Here is a 27,027-nt window from a genome sequence, read left to right on the forward strand (position 1 = left end):
GCCGTTCAGACACTTTATTAGACATAGCTTATACAATGCAGCGGTTCTGTGACTTGGGTTTTCACAGGCTGCAGCCATTTTGTAAGCCCTCCATAAAGGGCGGAGCTTAGAGGTTGCCATGGAGTTCTAAGAACAAAACACAGGACAAGCTTATGGCAAGCGAGCATTCTCATTGGCTCAGATTCTTGTCCCGCCCCTCAGCCAGCACTTGGAATGTTCCATTTACACAGGAGATAAGGGGGGAGCGAGGCAGGTATAGCAGATGATGGATATTATGCCCCCCCCACCCTCCCATGATATAAGACGACTATATACAACCTCATCGCCACAAAATTATAGTCAGAAATGTCATCTAAATAATCCATCGGCCGCAGGGCCGCACCTAGCGCAGGCCGCCGCAACCACATGGGGGCTGACGCCATTTTGTGAATGAAGGCGCCTTTAGATCAAGTCAGTTCTAGGAGGCGTTTGGTGGCTCGTACCTCGCAGCAGCGTCACCGCCATCTCGTAAAGCACCAGGCGTCTTCCACTCACAAAATGGCCGCCACCCTTCGCGTTGGTCCTGGCGGTCGTACCGCAACTAATATGAGGTTTAGTCAGATTTTGTTTTTTGGTTAAAAACACTATCATGTCGATACCGTTAGCCCCGCCCCCCGCGCAGGGAGGCCTCGAGCAGCCATCTTGTGGTTTCCTGGCTGCAGCTACATCGTACCTACTAGAGTCTTTGAACTTTATACGGCGACTTTCGGCACCCTGTCACCAAGTCCAAAACACGGGGTCGCCGCTAGCGGATGGAAACCATTTAGGTTTCCCCCGCAGCATGACGCTCGCCGTTTCCGGTACCGTCGGGGTTACTGCTTTCATGAACGTCTGTGACCTTGATGCTGAGGACTTCTCCTCGACGTCCCAGTTGCTATGGCAACAATTCTGCGTTCGGCTCTCAACAATCTCGGTTTCCGGGAAAAGGCACATTCTGTTTGTCAAGTCCTGATATTTTGCGTCACTTGTGAGATGCGGGATGTAGACAAAGTGCAAATAATAACGGAGGCCGCGGCTGCGCCGTCCCCGCACCGCGCTTCAGCATTCTGGGGAAATAAAGAACAAAAGAGGAAAAAAACATCACCTGAAATGCTAAAATTATCACAAAGTGAGAAAACGGGAGGTGAAGGAAGGGGAGGCGGGAGGTGAAGGAAGGGGAGGCAGGAGGTGAAGGAAGGGGAGGCAGGAGGTGAAGGAAGGGGAGGCAGGAGGTGAAGGAAGGGGAGGCAGGAGGTGAAGGAAGCATGGGGGGGCGGGGGGCGGGAGGAGGTGAAGGAAGGGGAGGCAGGAGGTGAAGGAAGGGGAGGCAGGAGGTGAAGGAAGGGGAGGCAGGAGGTGAAGGAAGGGGAGGCAGGAGGTGAAGGAAGGGGAGGCAGGAGGTGAAGGAAGGGGAGGCAGGAGGTGAAGGAAGGGGAGGCAGGAGGTGAAGGAAGGGGAGGCAGGAGGTGAAGGAAGGGGAGGCAGGAGGTGAAGGAAGGGGAGGCAGGAGGTGAAGGAAGGGGAGGCAGGAGGTGAAGGAAGGGGAGGCAGGAGGTGAAGGAAGGGGAGGCAGGAGGTGAAGGAAGGGGAGGCAGGAGGTGAAGGAAGGGGGGGCAGGAGGTGAAGGAAGGGGAGGGGGCCAGGAGGTGAAGGAAGGATGGGGGGGGGGTGGGAGGTGACAGAAGGGGGAGGGGGGGGTGGGAGGTGAAGGAAGGGGAGGCAGGAGGTGAAGGAAGGGGAGACAGGAGGTGAAGGAAGCATGGGGGGGGGCGGGAGGTGAAGGAAGGGGAGGCAGGAGGTGAAGGAAGCATGGGGGGGGGGCGGGAGGTGAAGGAAGGGGAGGCAGGAGGTGAAGGAAGCATGGGGGGGGGCGGGAGGTGAAGGAAGCATGGGGGGGGCGGGAGGTGAAGGAAGGGGAGGCGGGGGGCGGGAGGTGAAGGAAGGGGGGGGGGCCAGGAGGTGAAGGAAGGGGAGGGGGGGGGGCAGGAGGTGAAGGAAGGGAAGGGGGGGGGCAGGAGGTGAAGGAAGGGGAGGGGGGGGGGCAGGAGGTGAAGGAAGGGGAGGGGGGGGGGCAGGAGGTGAAGGAAGGGGAGGGGGGGGGGCAGGAGGTGAAGGAAGGGGAGGGGGGGGCAGGAGGTGAAGGAAGGGGAGGGGGGGCCAGGAGGTGAAGGAAGGGAAGGGGGGGGGCAGGAGGTGAAGGAAGGGAAGGGGGGGGCAGGAGGTGAAGGAAGGGAAGGGGGGGGCAGGAGGTGAAGGAAGGGAAGGGGGGGGCAGGAGGTGAAGGAAGGGGAGGGGGGGGGGGCAGGAGGTGAAGGAAGGGGAGGGGGGGGCAGGAGGTGAAGGAAGGGGAGGGGGGGCAGGAGGTGAAGGAAGGGAAGGGGGGGGCAGGAGGTGAAGGAAGGGAAGGGGGGGGGGGCAGGAGGTGAAGGAAGGGAAGGGGGGGGGGCAGGAGGTGAAGGAAGGGAAGGGGGGGGGGGCAGGAGGTGAAGGAAGGGGAGGCAGGAGGTGAAGGAAGGGGGGGCCAGGAGGTGAAGGAAGGGAAGGGGGGGCCAGGAGGTGAAGGAAGGGAAGGGGAGGCCAGGAGGTGAAGGAAGGGAAGGGGAGGCCAGGAGGTGAAGGAAGGGAAGGGGGGGCCAGGAGGTGAAGGAAGGGAAGGGGGGGCCAGGAGGTGAAGGAAGGGAAGGGGGGGCCAGGAGGTGAAGGAAGGGAAGGGGGGGCCAGGAGGTGAAGGAAGGGGAGGGGGGGCCAGGAGGTGAAGGAAGGGGAGGGGGGGCCAGGAGGTGAAAGAAGGGGAGGGGGCCAGGAGGTGAAGGAAGGGGGGGGGCCAGGAGGTGATGGAAGGGGAGGGGGGGGCCAGGAGGTGATGGAAGGGGAGGGGGGGGCCAGGAGGTGATGGAAGGGGAGGGGGGGGCCAGGAGGTGATGGAAGGGGAGGGGGGGGGCCAGGAGGTGAAGGAAGGGGAGGGGGGGCCAGGAGGTGAAGGAAGGGGAGGGGGGGCCAGGAGGTGAAGGAAGGGGAGGGGGGGCAGGAGGTGAAGGAAGGGGAGGGGGGGCAGGAGGTGAAGGAAGGGGAGGGGGGGGCAGGAGGTGAAGGAAGGGGAGGGGGGGGGGGCAGGAGGTGAAGGAAGGGGAGGGGGGGCAGGAGGTGAAGGAAGGGGAGGGGGGGGGCAGGAGGTGAAGGAAGGGGAGGGGGGGGGGCAGGAGGTGATGGAAGGGGAGGCGGGGGCAGGAGGTGAAGGAAGGGGAGGCGGGGGCAGGAGGTGAAGGAAGGGGAGGCGGGGGCAGGAGGTGAAGGAAGGGGAGGGGGGCCTGGTTATTAGCATCACTGCATCCACAGTCCCATAACTTTATTGTCCGGTGGGCGGTGCTCCGTGCGGGCAGAGGGTTCTCTGCAGCAAAGTGCAATTTGAATTGGTACCATTTTGGGCTACATATAACTTTTATTGTTTTTTTGGGAGGCAAAATGAACAAAAAGCCTTTTGGCTGCGTGTTTTTGCTTTGTTTTTGCATTGGCCGTGCAGAATAAAAAGGTGTTCGGTTTATCAGACGGGCCGCTACGGATGCGACAATACCCCACATGATTTTTTTTTTAAATTTCATTTTTTCTTTAAACTAAAAGGCGGAGGTACGCAAAAAAATAGTATTTTTGAACTTGATGTTTTTTGCTTTACAATTTTCCTTTTTCTTACATTTTTATGTCCGTGTAGGGGACTTGAACCTGTAAACCTATGATCACATTGATAATACATTGCAGTATTTCTGTATTGCACTGCATTATCACTTCTTATAGTCACTGTCTAGTGTCTAATTACCAAGGTAACCTATTGGCCCTTGGCAATTACATGGCAGAGGGGCGATGACATCACAGAGGGCACACCCTCCTTCTGTGACCTCACAGACAGTGCACCCTCCCTCTGTGAACACTTTACATGCCACAATCAAGATTGATTGCCACATGTAAGGGGTTAATAGCGGGAAACAGCAGGTGTTCTCACTGATCCGCCTTTCACAGTGGGGAGCGGCTTTCAGTCACAGCAAGCTCAGCTGCTGTCCAACCCTTTCTTTACTGTGACAGGGCAACAAAACCCCATATTTATCACACCGATCCTGCAGGTTTTCTGTGGTCCGACGCACACAGCGGCCCCGTGAGGGAGAGGCAACCGACCCCCACACACGGCGGCCCCGGGAGGGAGGGGCAACCAGCCCCCACACACGGCGGCCCCCGGGAGGGAGGGGCAACCAGCCCCCACACACGACGGCCCCCGGGAGGGAGGGGCAACCGTAACACACACACGGCGGCCCCCGGGAGGGAGGGGCAACCGTAACACACACACACCGGCCCCGGGAGGAAAGGGCAGCCGACACACACACACACCGGCCCCGGGAGGAAAGGGCAGCCGACACACACACACACCGGCCCCGGGAGGAAAGGGCAGCCGACACACACACACACACCGGCCCCGGGAGGAAAGGGCAGCCGGCCCGCACGCGCACACACACACAGCGGCCCCTGGAGGAAAGGGCAGCCGGCACACACACAGCGGCCCCTGGAGAAAAGGGCAGCCGGCACACACACAGCGGCCCCTGGAGAAAAGGGCAGCCGGCACACACACAGCGGCCCCTGGAGAAAAGGGCAGCCGGCACACACACAGCGGCCCCGGGAGGAAAGGGCAGCCGGCCCGCGCGCACACGCACGCGCACACGCACACACAGCGGCCCCGGGAGGAAAGGGCAGCCCACACACACAGCGGCCCCGGGAGGAAAGGGCAACACACACACACAGCGGCCCCGGGAGGAAAGGGCAACACACACACACACACAGCGGCCCCGGGAGGAAAGGGCAACACACACACACACACACAGCGGCCCCGGGAGGAAAGGGCAACACACACACACAGCGGCCCCGGGAGGAAAGGGCAACACACACACACAGCGGCCCCGGGAGGAAAGGGCAACACACACACACAGCGGCCCCGGGAGGAAAGGGCAACACACACACACAGCGGCCCCGGGAGGAAAGGGCAACACACACACACAGCGGCCCCGGGAGGAAAGGGCAACACACACACACAGCGGCCCCGGGAGGAAAGGGCAACACACACACACAGCGGCCCCGGGAGGAAAGGGCAACACACACACACACAGCGGCCCCGGGAGGAAAGGGCAACACACACACACACAGCGGCCCCGGGAGGAAAGGGCAACACACACACACACAGCGGCCCCGGGAGGAAAGGGCAACACACACACACACAGCGGCCCCGGGAGGAAAGGGCAACACACACACACACACAGCGGCCCCGGGAGGAAAGGGCAACACACACACACACAGCGGCCCCGGGAGGAAAGGGCAACACACACACACACAGCGGCCCCGGGAGGAAAGGGCAACACACACACACACAGCGGCCCCGGGAGGAAAGGGCAACACACACACACACAGCGGCCCCGGGCGGAAAGGGCAACACACACACACACACAGCGGCCCCGGGCGGAAAGGGCAACACACACACACACACAGCGGCCCCGGGCGGAAAGGGCAACACACACACACACAGCGGCCCCGGGCGGAAAGGGCAACACACACACACAGCGGCCCCGGGCGGAAAGGGCAACACACACACACAGCGGCCCCGGGCGGAAAGGGCAACACACACACACAGCGGCCCCGGGAGGAAAGGGCAACACACAGCGGCCCCGGGAGGAAAGGGCAACACACAGCGGCCCCGGGAGGAAAGGGCAACACACAGCGGCCCCGGGAGGAAAGGGCAACACACAGCGGCCCCGGGAGGAAAGGGCAACACACAGCGGCCCCGGGAGGAAAGGGCAACACACAGCGGCCCCGGGAGGAAAGGGCAACACACAGCGGCCCCGGGAGGAAAGGGCAACACACAGCGGCCCCGGGAGGAAAGGGCAACACACAGCGGCCCCGGGAGGAAAGGGCAACACACAGCGGCCCCGGGAGGAAAGGGCAACACACAGCGGCCCCGGGAGGAAAGGGCAACACACAGCGGCCCCGGGAGGAAAGGGCAACACACAGCGGCCCCGGGAGGAAAGGGCAACACACAGCGGCCCCGGGAGGAAAGGGCAACACACACAGGCCCCGGGAGGAAAGGGCAACACACACAGGCCCCGGGAGGAAAGGGCAACACACACACACAGCGGCCACGGGAGGAAAGGGCAACACACACACACAGCGGCCCCGGGAGGAAAGGGCAACACGCACACACAGCGGCCCCGGGAGGAAAAGGCAACACACACACACAGCGGCCCCGGGAGGAAAGGGCAACACACACACACACACACACACAGCGGCCCCGGGAGGAAAGGGCAACACACACACACAGCGGCCACGGGAGGAAAGGGCAACACACACACACAGCGGCCCCGGGAGGAAAGGGCAACACACACACACAGCGGCCCCGGGAGGAAAGGGCAACACGCACACACAGCGGCCCCGGGAGGAAAGGGCAACACACACACACACACACACACAGCGGCCCCGGGAGGAAAGGGCAACACACACACACACAGCGGCCCCGGGAGGAAAGGGCAACACACACACACAGCGGCCCCGGGAGGAAAGGGCAACACACACACACAGCGGCCCCGGGAGGAAAGGGCAACACACACACAGCGGCCCCGGGAGGAAAGGGCAACACACACACACACACAGCGGCCCCGGGAGGAAAGGGCAACACACACACACACACAGCGGCCCCGGGAGGAAAGGGCAACACACACACACACACAGCGGCCCCGGGAGGAAAGGGCAACACACACACACACACACAGCGGCCCCGGGAGGAAAGGGCAACACACACACACACACAGCGGCCCCGGGAGGAAAGGGCAACACACACACACACACAGCGGCCCCGGGAGGAAAGGGCAACACACACACACACACACAGCGGCCCCGGGAGGAAAGGGCAACACACACACACACACAGCGGCCCCGGGAGGAAAGGGCAACACACACACACACACAGCGGCCCCGGGAGGAAAGGGCAACACACACACACACACACAGCGGCCCCGGGAGGAAAGGGCAACACACACACACACAGCGGCCCCGGGAGGAAAGGGCAACACACACACACACACACAGCGGCCCCGGGAGGAAAGGGCAACACACACACACACACACAGCGGCCCCGGGAGGAAAGGGCAACACACACACACACACACACAGCGGCCCCGGGAGGAAAGGGCAACACACACACACACACACACACAGCGGCCCCGGGAGGAAAGGGCAACACACACACACACACACAGCGGCCCCGGGAGGAAAGGGCAACACACACACACACACAGCGGCCCCGGGAGGAAAGGGCAACACACACACACACACAGCGGCCCCGGGAGGAAAGGGCAACACACACACACACACAGCGGCCCCGGGAGGAAAGGGCAACACACACACACACACAGCGGCCCCGGGAGGAAAGGGCAACACACACACACACAGCGGCCCCGGGAGGAAAGGGCAACACACACACACACACAGCGGCCCCGGGAGGAAAGGGCAACACACACACACACACACAGCGGCCCCGGGAGGAAAGGGCAACACACACACACACACACAGCGGCCCCGGGAGGAAAGGGCAACACACACACACACACAGCGGCCCCGGGAGGAAAGGGCAACACACACACACACACAGCGGCCCCGGGAGGAAAGGGCAACACACACACACACACAGCGGCCCCGGGAGGAAAGGGCAACACACACACACACACAGCGGCCCCGGGAGGAAAGGGCAACACACACACACACACAGCGGCCCCGGGAGGAAAGGGCAACACACACACACACACAGCGGCCCCGGGAGGAAAGGGCAACACACACACACACACAGCGGCCCCGGGAGGAAAGGGCAACACACACACACACACAGCGGCCCCGGGAGGAAAGGGCAACACACACACACACACAGCGGCCCCGGGAGGAAAGGGCAACACACACACACACACAGCGGCCCCGGGAGGAAAGGGCAACACACACACACACACAGCGGCCCCGGGAGGAAAGGGCAACACACACACACACACAGCGGCCCCGGGAGGAAAGGGCAACACACACACACAGCGGCCCCGGGAGGAAAGGGCAACACACACACACAGCGGCCCCGGGAGGAAAGGGCAACACACACACACAGCGGCCCCGGGAGGAAAGGGCAACACACACACACAGCGGCCCCGGGAGGAAAGGGCAACACACACACACAGCGGCCCCGGGAGGAAAGGGCAACACACACACACAGCGGCCCCGGGAGGAAAGGGCAACACACACACACAGCGGCCCCGGGAGGAAAGGGCAACACACACACACAGCGGCCCCGGGAGGAAAGGGCAACACACACACACAGCGGCCCCGGGAGGAAAGGGCAACACACACACACAGCGGCCCCGGGAGGAAAGGGCAACACACACACACAGCGGCCCCGGGAGGAAAGGGCAACACACACACACAGCGGCCCCGGGAGGAAAGGGCAACACACACACACAGCGGCCCGGGAGGAAAGGGCAACACACACACAGCGGCCCCGGGAGGAAAGGGCAACACACACACAGCGGCCCCGGGAGGAAAGGGCAACACACACACACACACACCCCGGGAGGGAAGGTCTATCCAGGAAAATTGATACCATTTTTATCCCACAAACCTGGCGTTGAATTTGTTCCCATTAAGCCGTAAAAATGGGAAAAAAATACCATTTTTTGAAATACTGCAGTTCGGCCCCAAATCTCTTATTTCTATGAGGGTTAAAAATACCCCCCTCTCCCCCGAGCACGGGGGAGTCTCAGAAGCAGAGGGGCCATTTGGCTTTGGGGGTGCGGATGTTGCTGGACTGGTTTTTGTGCGCCATGTCACATTTTCAAAGCGGTGACTCCAAGAGGCGGCCAAGTGTTTTCCAGAAATTAACATTAGAGATGAGCGAACATACTCGTTACGAGTAATTACTCGATCGAGCACCACGATTTTCGAGTACTTCACTACTCGGGTGAAAAGATTCAGGGGTCGCCGGGGGGCAGCAGCGCGGAACAGGGGGGAGCTCTCTCTCCCCCTCTCCCCTCTGCAGCCCCCCGCTCACCCACGGCGCCCCCCGAATCTTTTCACCCGAGTAGTGAAGTACTCGAAAATCGCGGTGCTCGATTGCGAAATCGGCCTTACCGAGTACGTTCGCTCATCTCTAATTAACATGCAAAGTGAAACTGGTCGTTCCTCCACAGATCCGCCACCCTGGGCGGCACCCCTACACTCTCGGCCCCTTTCTCATAGCTAACAGGGACCTTGCTGCCCCGAGCAACCTATCACAGCGCAGCTTTCATTTCTGGCCCTGCTGAGGTAAAATGAAAGCTGAGCCCCGATTGGTTACTTGCCGATAGGTTTGGCAAACAGGGCCTAGCGATGCCCTAGAGGCGGGCACAGACTGCCGTTTGGGGAAAGAAGGTGAGAAACTGCGTTTGGCTCTGTGCCTCTAATGGGCCACCTGGAAGCCATGACTAGGTCCTGGGTCTCCATGACAACGATGGTGCCGATATGGGGGACGGAGGATGGTCCCCTCCCTCTGACCCACCTGTCAAACTCAAGGACCGCCACAGACCATTATGACGAGGTGACAGCACAGGGAGAATGCGCCGCCCTCTGCTAGTGCAGCCTTCAGGAGGGGCGGGGCCTCTGACCTCTGCCCCGCACACCTGACTCCCACTCCGCTCCACACACCTGTGGACCCCCGCCTCCGCCCCACACAGCCCTGAGCCCCGCCCCCTTCCACCTGAGCCACACCTCCGTTCCCCTGACCCCGCCCCGTACACCTCTGACCAACGCCTGCGAACCGTACGCCTCTCACCCCCACCTCTGCCCCTGAGCCATATACCTCCGACCCATACATCAATGTGACGTTAATGGTGGGAGGAGAGACGCCATTTGTTAGGACGTTGGGGGGGGCGATAGCAGGAGGCCATGATGGGGAAAATCAGCAGCTGCCTTAGTGCCCCTCCCCCCATCCCATCTGCACAGACATGGAAGCCAAGTCTCTGCGGCTGCTGGCTGCGGGACACCAACTAATGCGACAGCGCAGGTTTTACGTCTTTCCTCCCTACACTAAATATAATCAAAAACACAAGGACCAATCAGACATCAGCACAGCCAGCGGCGACCAGAGCACGACAAAGAAGAGAGCACTCCGGAGAAAATGGCGGGCTACCAAAACACCCCAAATAACTGCAAACACGAACATGTAGCAGAGGTGAAAGGGTTAAATAATAAATAAATAGATAATTCATACCTGGCTAACAGTAATGCAGTACATGTGACCCGCAGTCCTCCGCCCCGTACACCTGAGCCCTGCCCCGCACACCTCTGACCCCCGCCTCTGCCCCATACACCTCAGAGCCACGCCTTTATTACCCTGACCCCCGCCCCGTACACCTCTGACCGACGCCTACACCCTGTACACCTGACCCCCCCACCTCTTCCCTCTACACCTCTGAGCCACGCCCCATACACCTGAGCCCCGCCTCTGTTCTCCTCTGACCCCCGCCTCTGCCCTGCACACCTCTGACCCGCACACCTCTGACCTCCGCCACATACATCTGACCCACACCACTGCCCTGTACACCTAACCCCTGCCCACCTGACCCCGCCCCATACACCTGAGTCACGCCTCCATTCCCCTGACCCCCGCCCCGTAACCTGACCCCCACCTCTGCTCCCCACCCCGTACCCCTCTGACACCCGCGCCGTACACCTCTGACCCCCGCTCCACCCCACACACCTCTGACCCTCGCCTCCGGCCCACACACCTCTGACCCCCGTCCTGTACACCTCTGGTCCACACCCCGTAACCTCCCGCCACGGCCCCGTACACCTCCCGCCCCATACACCTCTGGACCCCGCTCCCTACACCTCTGGACCCCGCCCGTTCCCCTGACCCCGCCCCATACACCTCTGACCCCCGCCTCCACCCAGTACACCTCTCACCCCCGGCTCCACCCCGCACATTTCTCACCCCCGCCCCATACATATCTCACCCCCACCTCTGCCCCGCACACCTCTCACCCCCGCCCCCTAAACACCTCTCACCCCCGTCCCGCACACCTGAGCCCCGCCCTGCACACCTGAGCCCCGCCTGTGACCTGTACACCTCTGACCCCCGCCTCCACCCCGTACACCTCTGACCCCCGCCTACACCCCGTACACCTCTGACCCCTGCCCAGTACACCTGACCCCACCTCTGCCCTGTACACCACTGACCCCCACCTCTGAGCCCCACCCCGCACATCTGACCCCCGCCTCCACCCCATATACCTCGGACCCCTGCCCTATACAGTTCTGACCCCTACCTCATACACCCTTGACCTCCGCCCCACAAATCTGACCCCCGCCTCCGCCCCGCACACCTCTGAGCCCCGCACACCTCTGAGCCCCGCCCCCTACACCTCATCCTCGCCCTGTACACTCCCACTCCATACACTCCCGCCCTGTACACATGATCCCTGCCCCCGACCCGTACACCTCTGACCCCCAACTCCGCCCAGTACACCTGACCCCTGCCCAGTACACCTCTAACCCCGGTACGCACACCTCTCACCCACGCCCCGCAAACCTCACCCCGACCCCGCCCAGCACACCTCTCACCCCCGCCCCATACACCTCTACCATCCCCCTGCACCTCTACATATCCCTCCTATTCCCTTATCTCCCTACCCTCCAGCCCTGTCTCTCCTATTCCCGTATCCCCCTACCCTCCAGCCGTATCTCTACTATTCCTGTATCCATCTACCCTCAAGCCGTGTTTCTCCTATTCCCGTATCCCCCTACCCTCCAGCAGTATCTCTACTATTCCCGTATCCCCCTACCCTCCAGCCGTGTCTCTCCTATTCCCGTATCCATCTACCCTCCAGCCGTGTCTCTCCTATTCCCGTATCCCCCTACCCTCCAGCCGTGTCTCTCCTATTCCCGTATCCCCCTACCCTCCAGCCGTGTCTCTCCTATTCCCGTATCCCCCTACCCTCCAGCCGTGTCTCTCCTATTCCCGTATCCCCCTACCCTCCAGCCGTGTCTCTCCTATTCCCGTATCCATCTTACCCCCGGCTGTATCTCTACTATTCCCGTATCCATCTACCCTCCAGCCATATCTCTACTATTCCTGTATCTATCTACCCTCCAGCCGTATCTCTACTATTCCTCTATCCATCTCCGCCCCACTATTTAACGTTCATCCCTGTGCCCCACCTCAGTCCGTCCCATAGCTCTACTATTCCCATTCTCCTCTACCCCTCTGCTCCGTCCGTTGCGTGGCTCCACTATTCCCGCATACCTCTCCGCTCGTCCCATAGCTCCACTATTCCCGTACCCATCTACACTCAACGTCTGTCTCGTATCTCTACTATTCCTGTACACCTCTACACTCCACCCCCACCCCTCCGCCTCTCCCATAGCTCCACTATTCCCATACCCATCTACGCTCCAGCTCCGTCCGTCCCGTATCTCTACTATTCCTATACTGTACACACGTAACTTCACTCCACCTTCTTCGGTACCTGTTTCATCTCTGCTTCCTCTTCTTAGTTCTCCAGACATCTGGAAGTCTATGCTGGCATAGGTGTTAATACATGGAACAGACACCACGTTTCCAGTCTTCATGGGGGGCAGTACGTTGGTCCCCACCAGTACTGCTGAGGGGGCAGTAGCTCCAGCATCTTTCACCAGGTCTAGATCTATGTAGTTGAGTGCGGACTGCTCTACTGAAGGTCGTCTACCATTGAGTGGAGTGATAGAAGCCCCCTCAGAGCAGTGTCTTGTCCTGGTGGGAGGCTCTGTCCTGGAGAGCTTTGTCCGTTCTGAGCCCTTGCAGAGATTACACCCGGATACGGCATTGAGTAGCCCCCTCAGGGTGGCATCCTCAGAGGAGGACCTGCTCACCACCATCTTCTCCATGTGGTCTGTGTTACTATACACGTCTGTAGGTTCTGCAGGGTGGAGCATCTTCTCACTGGTGGTGGACAGACAGTAAGTCTTTTCTGTGGAGGTCTTGGTGGAGGACTCCATGACTGGCGATGCCCACTGAGCCTTATGCAATGCAGGTCTGCACACTTTTTCGGCTACGTTTTCCGGTCTGGCCATCATTTTGACATTAGAAAGTAGGGACTCCGGCTTAAATGTCATGTGTGTGTAGTCCCCATTTGGCACATGGCGGTGGCTGTCCATGGCAAGGTATTCTGCCTGAAAGGAGTCATCCTTCCTAGATATCTTCTCTGGCTTAGACTTGTAATGGATGCTGACGTACTCGCCAGGACTAGGTGCTCTGCGGTAGTGTCCAGGTAGTGTGTTGGCCCGTCCTGTGTCTACAGACATACTGAGCGGTCTCCGGCTCCTGCCACCAGTCACTTCCTCCAGACTATCGGAGGAGGAGGAGTGAGGAGATAGAGGCACAGTGTCCATCTTGTAGGAACGGGGCAGTGATCGGTAGGAGGCTGGGATCCTGGTGGGCTGGTGAATGGACGACAGAAGATTCTCCTGTGTTGGTGGTGGCGTGTTGGAGGCGGAACGGCTAAGTGGCCACATGTTCATGTAATCTGACACTTGGCTGTCAGCACTGCCTACTGACATGTCCCCAGAGGGTGGCCAACTTGTCCTGTCTGGGGAACAGCTCCCGAGGGGAGACATCATGACATAGCCCGCCATTTCGATAGAAGCTGGGGGTGAGACGCTGGTTGGGGTCATGGGCATGTAGTCTTGGGAGGATCTACTCCTCGGTAACATGGGCATGTAGCCCATTTCTTGACGCAGTTCACACTTCCCCATCATCGCGTAGTTGTCCTCGTCTTCTAACTTAAATCGTCCTTCATTTTCCTCGACAGATGGCGGTGGCACGAGCTCTAACGTTTTGGGTCTTCTCGCCAGTTGCCCCATGGAGATGTAATTGATTTCAGTCAATGATGATGGCGGCAGAAACGTTGATAGCTCAAATCCCGGGCTGGAGCCATACTCATCAGATGAGGCTGAGCCGTAGTCTGCGAGAGGGTGACTGGCTTCTCCTGGTGGACGCTTCTCCTCCTCTTCTTCTGGGGAATGTGGACTCAGATCTCGGGGTTTCGGAGTCGGGGAGTTTTCAATCGATACCTCCATCCTAGATCTACGGCACAAACCGACTTGGCTGGGGGGAGGTGGGTTGGGTAAGTGGCGTCGAGAGGGGACAGTGATGGGAGTGGAGGACAGCGACTGACTCTTGGTCCGAGGACGAAACTCTTCGCTCAGAGACTTCATGGCTTCCAGGATGGTCTCATGCATGTTCTGTGCAACAACAGAGTCATCCACCTAAAAAGTAAGCGGGCGTAAGTGTCCGCCATCAAGAGTATTCACCCTCATCCCCCAACAATGGGCTCATGCAGAGGACCCCCATCATTATTCAGTCTGACCGACCCTCCCACAGTCCATAACGGCGATATGTAAGGAGCCCCTATCTAGCCCCTCCCACAGTCAGTTATGGCAGCACTGCTCTCACCTGCATCCACAGCTCTCCCGGACCAGTTACCGCCGATCTCCCCACCTCCACAAAGAAGTAGTTGTCGGAGTGGCCACAGCGGCGAACGTTCATAAGCTGAAGGGTAACGGATGGGGTGTCACAGCGAAGACGCAGGAGGCTCAGGGTGCGTTCTGTCAGGCACAGGCGGTACGCTCCGGACAGGTTACGTGTCTGGCCCAGGCCACGGGGGCGCAAGCTCACCTGCCAGACTTCACGGAATGGTGGACCAGGCAAGGTGGCGCCATCTTCTGAGGGGATGGATAGAGCCCGTGCTGCGGAGGAAGAACATGACAGGATGTTCTGTACAAGACAATGGCAAGACAGTTCCCCACAGCAGCCAATCACAAGGCAGCGCTCAGAGCAATTTGTATTCCTTTAAAAAATTAAACTGTAGATTGGCTGCGGCGGCAAACGGACCGGTCTATAAAACCGCCGCATTTAAAGGTATCTGACGGTGAAGTGTACACAGGCCGCCGCGCGCACCTCCCCGGCGCACACAGGCCGCCGCGCGCACCTCCCCGGCGCACACAGGCCGCCGCGCGCACCTCCCCGGCGCACACAGGCCGCCGCGCGCACCTCCCCGGCGCACACAGGCCGCCGCGCGCACCTCCCCGGCGCACACAGGCAGCCGCGCGCACCTCCCCACCGCTAGAACTAGAGGTGTGCAGAACATCGCTCTGTCCCCTCTACCTCCTGATACAGTGATATATCCTGCAGATTATTACACCACTGACCTCTAGATCTGCAGCACATCGCTCTGTCCTCTCTACCTCCTGATACACAGTGATATATCCTGCAGATTATTACACCTCTGACCTCTCTAGAGATCTGCAGCACATCGCTCTATCCTCTCTACCTCCATATAGTGATATATCCTGCAGATTATTACACCTCTGACCTCTCTGGAGATCTGCAGCACATCGCTCTGTCCCCTCTACCTCCTCATAGTGATATATCCTGCAGATTATTACACCACTGACCTCTAGATCTGCAGCACGTCGCTCTGTCCTCTCTACCTCCTGATACATAGTGATATATCCTGCAGATTATTACACCACTGACCTCTAGATCTGCAGCACATCGCTCTGTCCTCTCTACCTCCTGATCCAGTGATATATCCTGCAGATTATTACACCTCTGACCTCTCTGGAGATCTGCAGCACATCGCTCTGTCCCCTCTACCTCCTCATAGTGATATATCCTGCAGATTATTACACCTCTGACCTCTCTGGAGATCTGCAGCACATCGCTCTATCCTCTCTACCTCCATATAGTGATATATCCTGCAGATTATTACACCTCTGACCTCTCTGGAGATCTGCAGCACATTCTCACTGAACCTCCTTAAAAGCAGAAATTAAAGCAGGATGCGCAGGGCTAAGGATGAGACACTCTGCAGGTAAAAACAAGCATTCTGACGCCATGATCACCATGGATACTCACCTTGGTAGATGCAGTTGTGGTTACCATGACAACCAGGAGTCAGACCTTCGGGCCTAATGAGTGTCAGCTTCTCAGGCCAGCGGGGTGGAGGTGTAATGTGCAGCTAAACATGAAGTCACAGATAGAGGGTCACCGATCCCCGAACTGTGCAGCAGCTATTTAATGTCCGACCGTGCTTGTTCAAAGGGCTAACCTGCGAACAGGACCATGAAGGGGCGGAGCCTGTGGTCATTTACCTACAAGGAGGCATTCATAGGCCGGAAAGGTACGCAGCCCAATATACATGAAATCAGGAGGGTTTGGCACTAACACAACTCTGCTGAACTAGACTGCGCAGACTAGACACTGCTACACCGTGCCCCGTATACACACACCGACCAGACACTGCTACACCGTGCCCCGTATACACCCACCGACCAGACACTGCTACACCGTGCCCCGTATACACACACACCAGACACTGCTACCCCGTGCCCCGTATACACACAGACCAGACACTGCTACACCGTGCCCCGTATACACACACACACAGCTACACCGTGCCCCGTATACACACACACACAGCTACACCGTGCCCCGTATACACCCACAGACCAGACACTGCTACACCGTGCCCCGTATACACACAGACCAGACACTGCTACACCGTGCCCCGTATACACACACACCAGACACTGCTACCCCGTGCCCCGTATACATACACACACACACACACCAGACACTGCTACCCCGTGCCCCGTATACATACACACACACACACACACACACCAGACACTGCTATACCGTGCCCCGTATACACACACCGACCAGACACTGCTACACCGTGCCCCGTATACACACACACACACACACCAGACACTGCTACACCGTGCCCCGTATACACACACACAGCTACACCGTGCCCCGTATATACACACACACAGCTACACCGTGCCCCGTATACACACACACACACACAGCTACACCGTGCCCCGTATACACCCACAGACCAGACACTGCTACACCGTGCCCCGTATACACACAAACCAGACACTGCTACACCGTGCCCCGTATATATATATATATATATATATACACACACACACACACACACCAGACACTGCTACACCGTACCCCGTATACACCCACAGACCAGACACTGCTACACCGTGCCCCGTATACACCCACAGACCAGACACTGCTACACCGTGCCCCGTGTACCCACACACCAGACACTGCTACACCGTGCCCCGTATACACACACAGCTACACCGTGCCCCGTATACACGCACAGACCAGACACTGCTACACCGTGCCCCGTATACACACACAGACCAGACACTGCTACACCGTGCCCCGTATACACACACAGACCAGACACTGCTACACCGTGCCCCGTATACACACACACACACACACCAGACACTGCTACACCGTGCCCCGTATACACACACCAGACACTGCTACACCGTGCCCCGTATACACACACAGACCAGACACTGCTACACCGTGCCGCGTATACACACACACAGACCAGACACTGCTACACCGTGCCCCGTATACACACACACAGACCAGACACTGCTACACCGTGCCCCGTATACACACACACAGACCAGACACTGCTACACCGTGCCCCGTATACACACACAGACCAGACACTGCTACACCGTGCCCCGTATACACACACACACACCAGACACTGCTACACCGTGCCCCGTATACACACACACACAGACCAGACACTGCTACACCGTGCCCCGTATACACACACACACAGACCAGACACTGCTACACCGTGCCCCGTATACACACACACACACCAGACACTGCTACACCGTGCCCCGTATACACACACACACACCAGACACTGCTACACCGTGCCCCGTATACACACACACACACCAGACACTGCTACACCGTGCCCCGTATACACACACAGACCAGACACTGCTACACCGTGCTGCGTATACACACAGACCAGGCACTGCTACACCGTGCCCCGTATACACACACAGACCAGACACTGCTACACCGTGCCCCGTATACACACACAGACCAGACACTGCTACACCGTGCCCCGTATACACACACAGACCAGACACTGCTACACCGTGCCCCGTATACACACACAGACCAGACACTGCTACACCGTGCCCCGTATACACACACACACCGACCAGACACTGCTACACCGTGCCCCGTATACACACACACACCGACCAGACACTGCTACACCGTGCCCCGTATACACACACACACCGACCAGACACTGCTACACCGTGCCCCGTATACACACACACCGACCAGACACTGCTACACCGTGCCCCGTATACACACACACCGACCAGACACTGCTACACCGTGCCCCGTATACACACACACCGACCAGACACTGCTACACCGTGCCCCGTATACACACACACCGACCAGACACTGCTACACCGTGCCCCGTATACACACACAGACCAGACACTGCTACACCGTGCCCCGTATACACACACAGACCAGACACTGCTACACCGTGCCCCGTATACACACACATACCAGACACTGCTACCCCGTGCCCCGTATACACACACCGACCAGACACTGCTACCCCGTGCCCCGTATACACACACCGACCAGACACTGCTACCCCGTGCCCCGTATACACACACCGACCAGACACTGCTACACCGTGCCCCGTATACACACACACCGACCAGACACTGCTACACCGTGCCCCGTATACACACAGACCGACCAGACACTGCTACACCGTGCCCCTTATACACACACCGACCAGACACTGCTACACCGTGCCCTGTATACACACACCGACCAGACACCGCTACACCGTGCCCCGTATACACACACACCGACCAGACACTGCTACACCGTGCCCCGTATACACACACAGACCAGACACTGCTACACCGTGCCCCGTATACACACAGACCAGACACTGCTACACCGTGCCCCGTATACACACAGACCAGACACTGCTACACCGTGCCCCGTATACACACACACCAGACACTGCTACACCGTGCCCCGTATACACACACAGACCAGACACTGCTACACCGTGCCCCGTATACACACACACAGACCAGAGACTGCTACACCGTGCCCCGTATACACACACACAGACCAGACACTGCTACACCGTGCCCCGTATACACACACAGACCAGACACTGCTACACCGTGCTGCGTATACACACAGACCACGCACTGCTACACCGTGCCCCGTATACACACACAGACCAGACACTGCTACACCGTGCCCCGTATACACACACAGACCAGACACTGCTACACCGTGCCCCGTATACACACACAGACCAGACACTGCTACACCGTGCCCCGTATACACACACACACCGACCAGACACTGCTACACCGTGCCCCGTATACACACACACACCGACCAGACACTGCTACACCGTGCCCCGTATACACACACACACACCGACCAGACACTGCTACACCGTGCCCCGTATACACACACACCGACCAGACACTGCTACACCGTGCCCCGTATACACACACACCGACCAGACACTGCTACACCGTGCCCCGTATACACACACACCGACCAGACACTGCTACACCGTGCCCCGTATACACACAGACCAGGCACTGCTACACCGTGCCCCGTATACACACAGACCAGGCACTGCTACACCGTACCCCGTATACACACACACCGACCAGACACTGCTACACCGTGCCCCGTATACACACACACACACACACACAGCGACCAGACACTGCTACACCGTGCCCCGTATACACACACAGCGACCAGACACTGCTACACCGTGCCCCGTATACACACACAGCGACCAGACACTGCTACACCGTGCCCCGTATACACACACACCGACCAGACACTGCTACACCGTGCCCCGTATACACACACACCGACCAGACACTGCTACACCGTGCCCCGTATACACACAGACCGACCAGACACTGCTACACCGTGCCCCTTATACACACACCGACCAGACACCGCTACACCGTGCCCCGTATACACACACCGACCAGACACCGCTACACCGTGCCCCGTATACACACACCGACCAGACACTGCTACACCGTGCCCCGTATACACACACCGACCAGACACTGCTACACCGTGCCCCGTATACACACACCGACCAGACACTGCTACACCGTGCCCCGTACACACACACCGACCAGACACTGCTACACCGTGCCCCGTACACACACACCGACCAGACACTGCTACACCGTGCCCCGTACACACACACCGACCAGACACTGCTACACCGTGCCCCGTATACACACACCGACCAGACACTGCTACACCGTGCCCCGTATACACACACCGACCAGACACTGCTACACCGTGCCCCGTATACACACACCGACCAGACACTGCTACACCGTGCCCCGTATACACACACCGACCAGACACTGCTACACCGTGCCCCGTATACACACACCGACCAGACACTGCTACACCGTGCCCCGTACACACACACCGACCAGACACTGCTACACCGTGCCCCGTATACACACACCGACCAGACACTGCTACACCGTGCCCCGTATACACACACCGACCAGACACTGCTACACCATGCCCCGTATACATACCGACCAGACACTGCTACACCGTGCCCCGTATACACACACACCGACCAGACACTGCTACACCGTGCCCCGTATACACACACACCGACCAGACACTGCTACACCGTGCCCCGTATACACACACAGACCAGACACTGCTACACCGTGCCAGGTATACACACACACACACACACCCACACACACCAGACACTGCTACACCGTGCCCCGGATACACCCACAGACCAGACACTGCTACACCGTGCCCCGTATACACCCACAGACCAGACACTGCTACACCGTGCCCCGTATACACACACACACAGACCAGACACTGCTACACCGTGCCCCGTATACACACACACACCGACCAGACACTGCTACACCGTGCCCCGTATACACACACACACACCGACCAGACACTGCTACACCGTGCCAGGTATACACACACACACACACACACCCCCACACACACCAGACACTGCTACACCGTGCCCCGGATACACCCACAGACCAGACACTGCTACACCGTGCCCCGTATACACCCACAGACCAGACACTGCTACACCGTGCCCCGTATACACACACACACAGACCAGACACTGCTACACCGTGCCCCGTATACACACACACACACAGACCAGACACTGCTACACCGTGCCCCGTATACACACACACACAGACCAGACACTGCTACACCGTGCCCCGTATACACACACACACACAGACCAGACACTGCTACACCGTGCCCCGTATACACACACACACAGACCAGACACTGCTACACCGTGCCCCGTATACACACACACACAGACCAGACACTGCTACACCGTGCCCCGTATACACACACACAGACCAGACACTGCTACACCGTGCCCCGTATACACACACACAGACCAGACACTGCTACACCGTGCCCCGTATACACACACACAGACCAGACACTGCTACACCGTGCCCCGTATACACACACACCGACCAGACACTGCTACACCGTGCCCCGTATACACACACACCGACCAGACACTGCTACACCGTGCCCCGTATACACACACACAGACCAGACACTGCTACACCGTGCCCCGTATACACACACACAGACCAGACACTGCTACACCGTGCCCCGTATACACATACCGACCAGACACTGCTACACCGTGCCCCGTATACACACACACCGAGCAGACACTGCTACACCGTGCACCGTACACACACACACACCGACCAGACACTGCTACACCGTGCCCCGTATACACACACACACACACCGACCAGACACTGCTACACCGTGCCCCGTATACACACACACCGACCAGACACTGCTACACCGTGCCCCGTATACACACACACCGACCAGACACTGCTACACCGTGCCCCGTATACACACACACACACCAGACACTGCTACACCGTGCCCCGTATACACACACAGACCAGACACTGCTACACCGTGCCCCGTATACACACACAGACCAGACACTGCTACACCGTGCCCCGTATACACACACAGACCAGACACTGCTACACCGTGCCCCGTATACACACAGACCGACCAGACACTGCTACACCGTGCCCCTTATACACACACCGACCAGACACCGCTACACCGTGCCCCGTATACACACACACAGACCAGACACTGCTACACCGTGCCCCGTATACACACACACACAGACCAGACACTGCTACACCGTGCCCCGTATACACACACACACACAGACCAGACACTGCTACACCGTGCCCCGTATACACACACACACAGACCAGACACTGCTACACCGTGCCCCGTATACACACACACACACAGACCAGACACTGCTACACCGTGCCCCGTATACACACACACACAGACCAGACACTGCTACACCGTGCCCCGTATACACACACACACAGACCAGACACTGCTACACCGTGCCCCGTATACACACACACAGACCAGACACTGCTACACCGTGCCCCGTATACACACACACAGACCAGACACTGCTACACCGTGCCCCGTATACACACACACAGACCAGACACTGCTACACCGTGCCCCGTATACACACACACCGACCAGACACTGCTACACCGTGCCCCGTATACACACACACCGACCAGACACTGCTACACCGTGCCCCGTATACACACACACAGACCAGACACTGCTACACCGTGCCCCGTATACACACACACAGACCAGACACTGCTACACCGTGCCCCGTATACACATACCGACCAGACACTGCTACACCGTGCCCCGTATACACACACACCGAGCAGACACTGCTACACCGTGCACCGTACACACACACACACCGACCAGACACTGCTACACCGTGCCCCGTATACACACACACACACACCGACCAGACACTGCTACACCGTGCCCCGTATACACACACACCGACCAGACACTGCTACACCGTGCCCCGTATACACACACACCGACCAGACACTGCTACACCGTGCCCCGTATACACACACACACACCAGACACTGCTACACCGTGCCCCGTATACACACACAGACCAGACACTGCTACACCGTGCCCCGTATACACACACAGACCAGACACTGCTACACCGTGCCCCGTATACACACACAGACCAGACACTGCTACACCGTGCCCTGTATACACACACAGACCAGACACTGCTACACCGTGCCCCGTATACACACCCACAGACACTGCTACACCGTGCCCCGTATACACACACCGACCAGACACTGCTACACCGTGCCCCGGATACACACACACACACACAGACCAGACACTGCTACACCGTGCCCCGTATACACACACCGACCAGACACTGCTACACCGTGCCCCGTATACACACACCGACCAGACACTGCTACACCGTGCCCCGTATACACACACAGCCCAGACACTGCTACACCGTGCCCCGTATACACACAGACCAGACACTGCTACACCGTGCCCCGTATACACACAGACCAGACACTGCTACACCGTGCCCCGTATACACACAGACCAGACACTGCTACACCGTGCCCCGTATACACACAGACCAGACACTGCTACACCGTGCCCCGTATACACACACACCAGACACTGCTACACCGTGCCCCGTATACACACACAGACCAGACACTGCTACACCGTGCCCCGTATACACACACAGACCAGACACTGCTACACCGTGCCCCGTATACACACACAGACCAGACACTGCTACACCGTGCCCCGTATACACACAGACCAGACACTGCTACACCGTGCCCCGTATACACACAGACCAGACACTGCTACACCGTGCCCCGTATACACACAGACCAGACACTGCTACACCGTGCCCCGTATACACACAGACCAGACACTGCTACACCGTGCCCCGTATACACACAGACCAGACACTGCTACACCGTGCCCCGTATACACACAGACCAGACACTGCTACACCGTGCCCCGTATACACACAGACCAGACACTGCTACACCGTGCCCCGTATACACACAGACCAGACACTGCTACACCGTGCCCCGTATACACACAGACCAGACACTGCTACACCGTGCCCCGTATACACACAGACCAGACACTGCTACACCGTGCCCCGTATACACACAGACCAGACACTGCTACACCGTGCCCCGTATACACACAGACCAGACACTGCTACACCGTGCCCCGTATACACACAGACCAGACACTGCTACACCGTGCCCCGTATACACACAGACCAGACACTGCTACACCGTGCCCCGTATACACCCACAGACCAGACACTGCTACACCGTGCCCCGTATACACCCACAGACCAGGCACTGCTACACCGTGCCCCGTATACACCCACAGACCAGGCACTGCTACACCGTGCCCCGTATACACCCACAGACCAGGCACTGCTACACCGTGCCCCGTATACACCCACAGACCAGGCACTGCTACACCGTGCCCCGTATACGCACACCGACCAGACACTGCTACACCGTGCCCCGTATACACACACCGACCAGACACTGCTACACCGTGCCCCGTATACACACAGACCAGACACTGCTACACCGTGCCCCGTATACACACAGACCAGACACTGCTACACCGTGCCCCGTATACACACACACAGACCAGACACTGCTACACCGTGCCCCGTATACACACAGACCAGACACTGCTACACCGTGCCCCGTATACACACACCGACCAGACACTGCTACACCGTGCCCCGTATACACCCACAGACCAGACACTGCTACACCGTGCCCCGTATACACACAGACCAGGCACTGCTACACCGTGCCCCGTATACACACAGACCAGGCACTGCTACCCCGTGACATATATATGGTGTTTTGTGACCTCCACGTCTGAGGTGGGAGTCACTCATGAGTCTGCAGACTGGCTGCGTACATATTGAGTCCCGCCTAGGACGTGTAGGGCACGTGGCCGGTGTCATTACCCTGTGCCTGCAGCTCCTGTATGGCTTGGTACCAAGCGTCCTGCTCCTCTTCTCCCTCGGCAGACACGCACAGTCCCCCGTCCCGGGTATACAGCACCAGGAGGTGTCGTCTCTTGGCATCTGCTCTCTTGTTGACCCCAAACGCCTCTTCTAGGACAATAGTTCCCCGCGGACCCCCAGAGCCGTCCCCCAGACGGAACTTCTTTTCATTCTCGAAGTACTCTAGCCGGGCTGGACCTCGGGGGCCGGGGCCACGCAGAACGAAAAATCTCCTGCGCATCGACTTCTGCTTGCGGAGGTAGCCGCACTTCTTCACGTCGTCCATTACTTGCTGCAGCAAATCTGGTTTTGGTATTACTGTTTAATTTTCGTGTCCCCCCCCCTCCAAAAGGAAAACACAATAAGAGTCCAGGATGCCTTGAGCCCTGCGCCAAGTCCCTACGAGGAGCTCCGATTCCTCTTCTAGATCCTTCAGACTCCACAAAAACATTTGTGTTCTTGGAAAAAAAAAAAAAAGAAATCACAAAAGAAAATATCACAAAGTGTCCAGAAAAGTCAGTCGTCCGGGGGGGCCGGTACATCCACAGGTGAGGACTGGAGGTATTCCTAATAGCCGCTCTGCGCCTCGCCGCCCTCCATCCACTTCCGTCAAACCTCAAAAAACGGTTCCATCCCTGTAGAATGTTTTTGAGAAAAAAAAAAAAACCCTAAGTGCAGTTTTTGCTTCTAAACCCGCAAAATGGCGCAATTCATCTGTTTTTAGAAGATTTTTCCGTAGAAACCTTATAGGCGAATGATGCGGAACGAACAGACTATATACCTATAAATGTGTTCCTGTATACTCCCTCATGTGCCAAAACAAATACAACACGGTCAGAAATATCTTCAGCCCCGCGGGCAGCGATTGGCGCGGCGTAGGCATCCGATTGTGCAACACAGCGCTTGCAGGCAATGAATGGAGCTCCCGAAACAACGGACGCTTTAAGTCTGAAAGTTTTTGACTCTTAACTTTTGTTACAAGAAAAAAAAAAAAAAAGTGATCAATTCCTGAACGGGATCGGCGCGGCGTCTTCACCTCCCAGAACAGAGAATCTCCAGAGAATCTCAAGCAAGGTTTGGGGGAAAAAAGCTAAAAACTGGGAATTAACAAAATTGTAAAGAAAAAAATTATTCTTAGTGCCGAACTTCGTTCAGAATTCTCAATATCATCCAGTAAATACGGGAAAAAATGTGCAAATAAAGCTGAAAACTCCAAGTGAGGTCGTTAATGATTGACCGGTCAACGAGCAGCGAGAAGGCACACAGTCAGAAACGCAAAACTGGAAGGCGCCGCCGCCGGCCGAGTATTTGGCGCAAGAAAATATTTCTAGAGCTCCGGGTGTGTGGGAAACCCTAAACAATCCCCACAGTGATTGCTGGCAGCTTATAGATTGCGGTAGATTTCATCTGCGGGGGAGGGGGGGGGCTACAAAACAGGTTACTGCCACCTTAAAAAAAAAAAAAAAAATTGCAGTTTCAGCACAAAACATTCTCTGCAAGTAAGGCGATGTTTAAATGCAGCTGCACAAAGCGGTGCCCATCTGTGCCCTCCGTAGAAGCTACACTGTCGGCCGCGGGTCACCCAGACTTCAGAAACCAGGAAAAGAGGAGGAAAAATGGCAAATTTATCCTAAAACCTGAGAGAAAAAAAAATGTAACAAAAATAGAACTTTGCTCAAAAATACAGCAAAAATGGCACATGGAAAAGAGAAAAGAATAAACGTGCCGCTGCCAGGAGGTTTTATCCGGCGGTCCGCTGCCAGGAGGTTTTATCAGGCGGTCCGCTGCCAGGAGGTTTTATCAGGCGGTCCGCTGCCAGGAGGTTTTATCAGGCGGTCTGCTGCCAGGAGGTTTTATCAGGCGGTCTGCTGCCAGGAGGTTTTATCGAGCGCCCCGCCGGTCCGCTGCCAGGAGGTTTTATCGGGCGCCCCGGCGGTCCGCTGCCAGGAGGTTTTATCGGGCGCCCCGCTGCCAGGAGGTTTTATCGGGCTCCCCGGCGGTCCGCTGCCAG

General features: G+C 58.1%; 1 protein-coding gene across 1 annotated transcript; it reads right to left on the reverse strand.

Annotated features, from left to right (window-relative positions):
* On the reverse strand, positions 1-26,801 carry LOC136613080 (insulin receptor substrate 1-like). The gene is made up of 4 exons (XM_066593918.1): positions 24,978-26,801; positions 14,540-14,832; positions 12,576-14,352; positions 1-1,085 (listed from the first exon to the last, which is right to left on the reverse strand). Exons 1-4 carry the CDS (start codon positions 25,300-25,302, stop codon positions 1,078-1,080), a joined length of 2,403 nt encoding a protein of 800 aa, XP_066450015.1. The 5' UTR covers positions 25,303-26,801; the 3' UTR covers positions 1-1,077.
* Between the last annotated feature and the right edge of the window lie 226 nt (positions 26,802-27,027).

Source organism: Eleutherodactylus coqui, chromosome 2 (assembly GCF_035609145.1).
Source record: "Eleutherodactylus coqui strain aEleCoq1 chromosome 2, aEleCoq1.hap1, whole genome shotgun sequence".
Taxonomy (NCBI): Eukaryota; Metazoa; Chordata; class Amphibia; order Anura; family Eleutherodactylidae; genus Eleutherodactylus; species Eleutherodactylus coqui.

What these genes read in the sequence shown, in the direction of transcription:
- LOC136613080 (XM_066593918.1), bottom strand. Translation starts at nt 25,302, where the DNA reads ATGGACGACGTGAAGAAGTGCGGCTACCTCCGCAAGCAGAAGTCGATG. An exon ending in ACAGGAGCTGCAGGCACAGG is followed by an intron (nt 14,833 to 24,977) that starts GTAATGACACCG and finishes CTTCCTCCGCAG; the next exon opens with CACGGGCTCTATCCATCCCC. An exon ending in CGGGAGAGCTGTGGATGCAG is followed by an intron (nt 14,353 to 14,539) that starts GTGAGAGCAGTG and finishes CTTACTTTTTAG; the next exon opens with GTGGATGACTCTGTTGTTGC.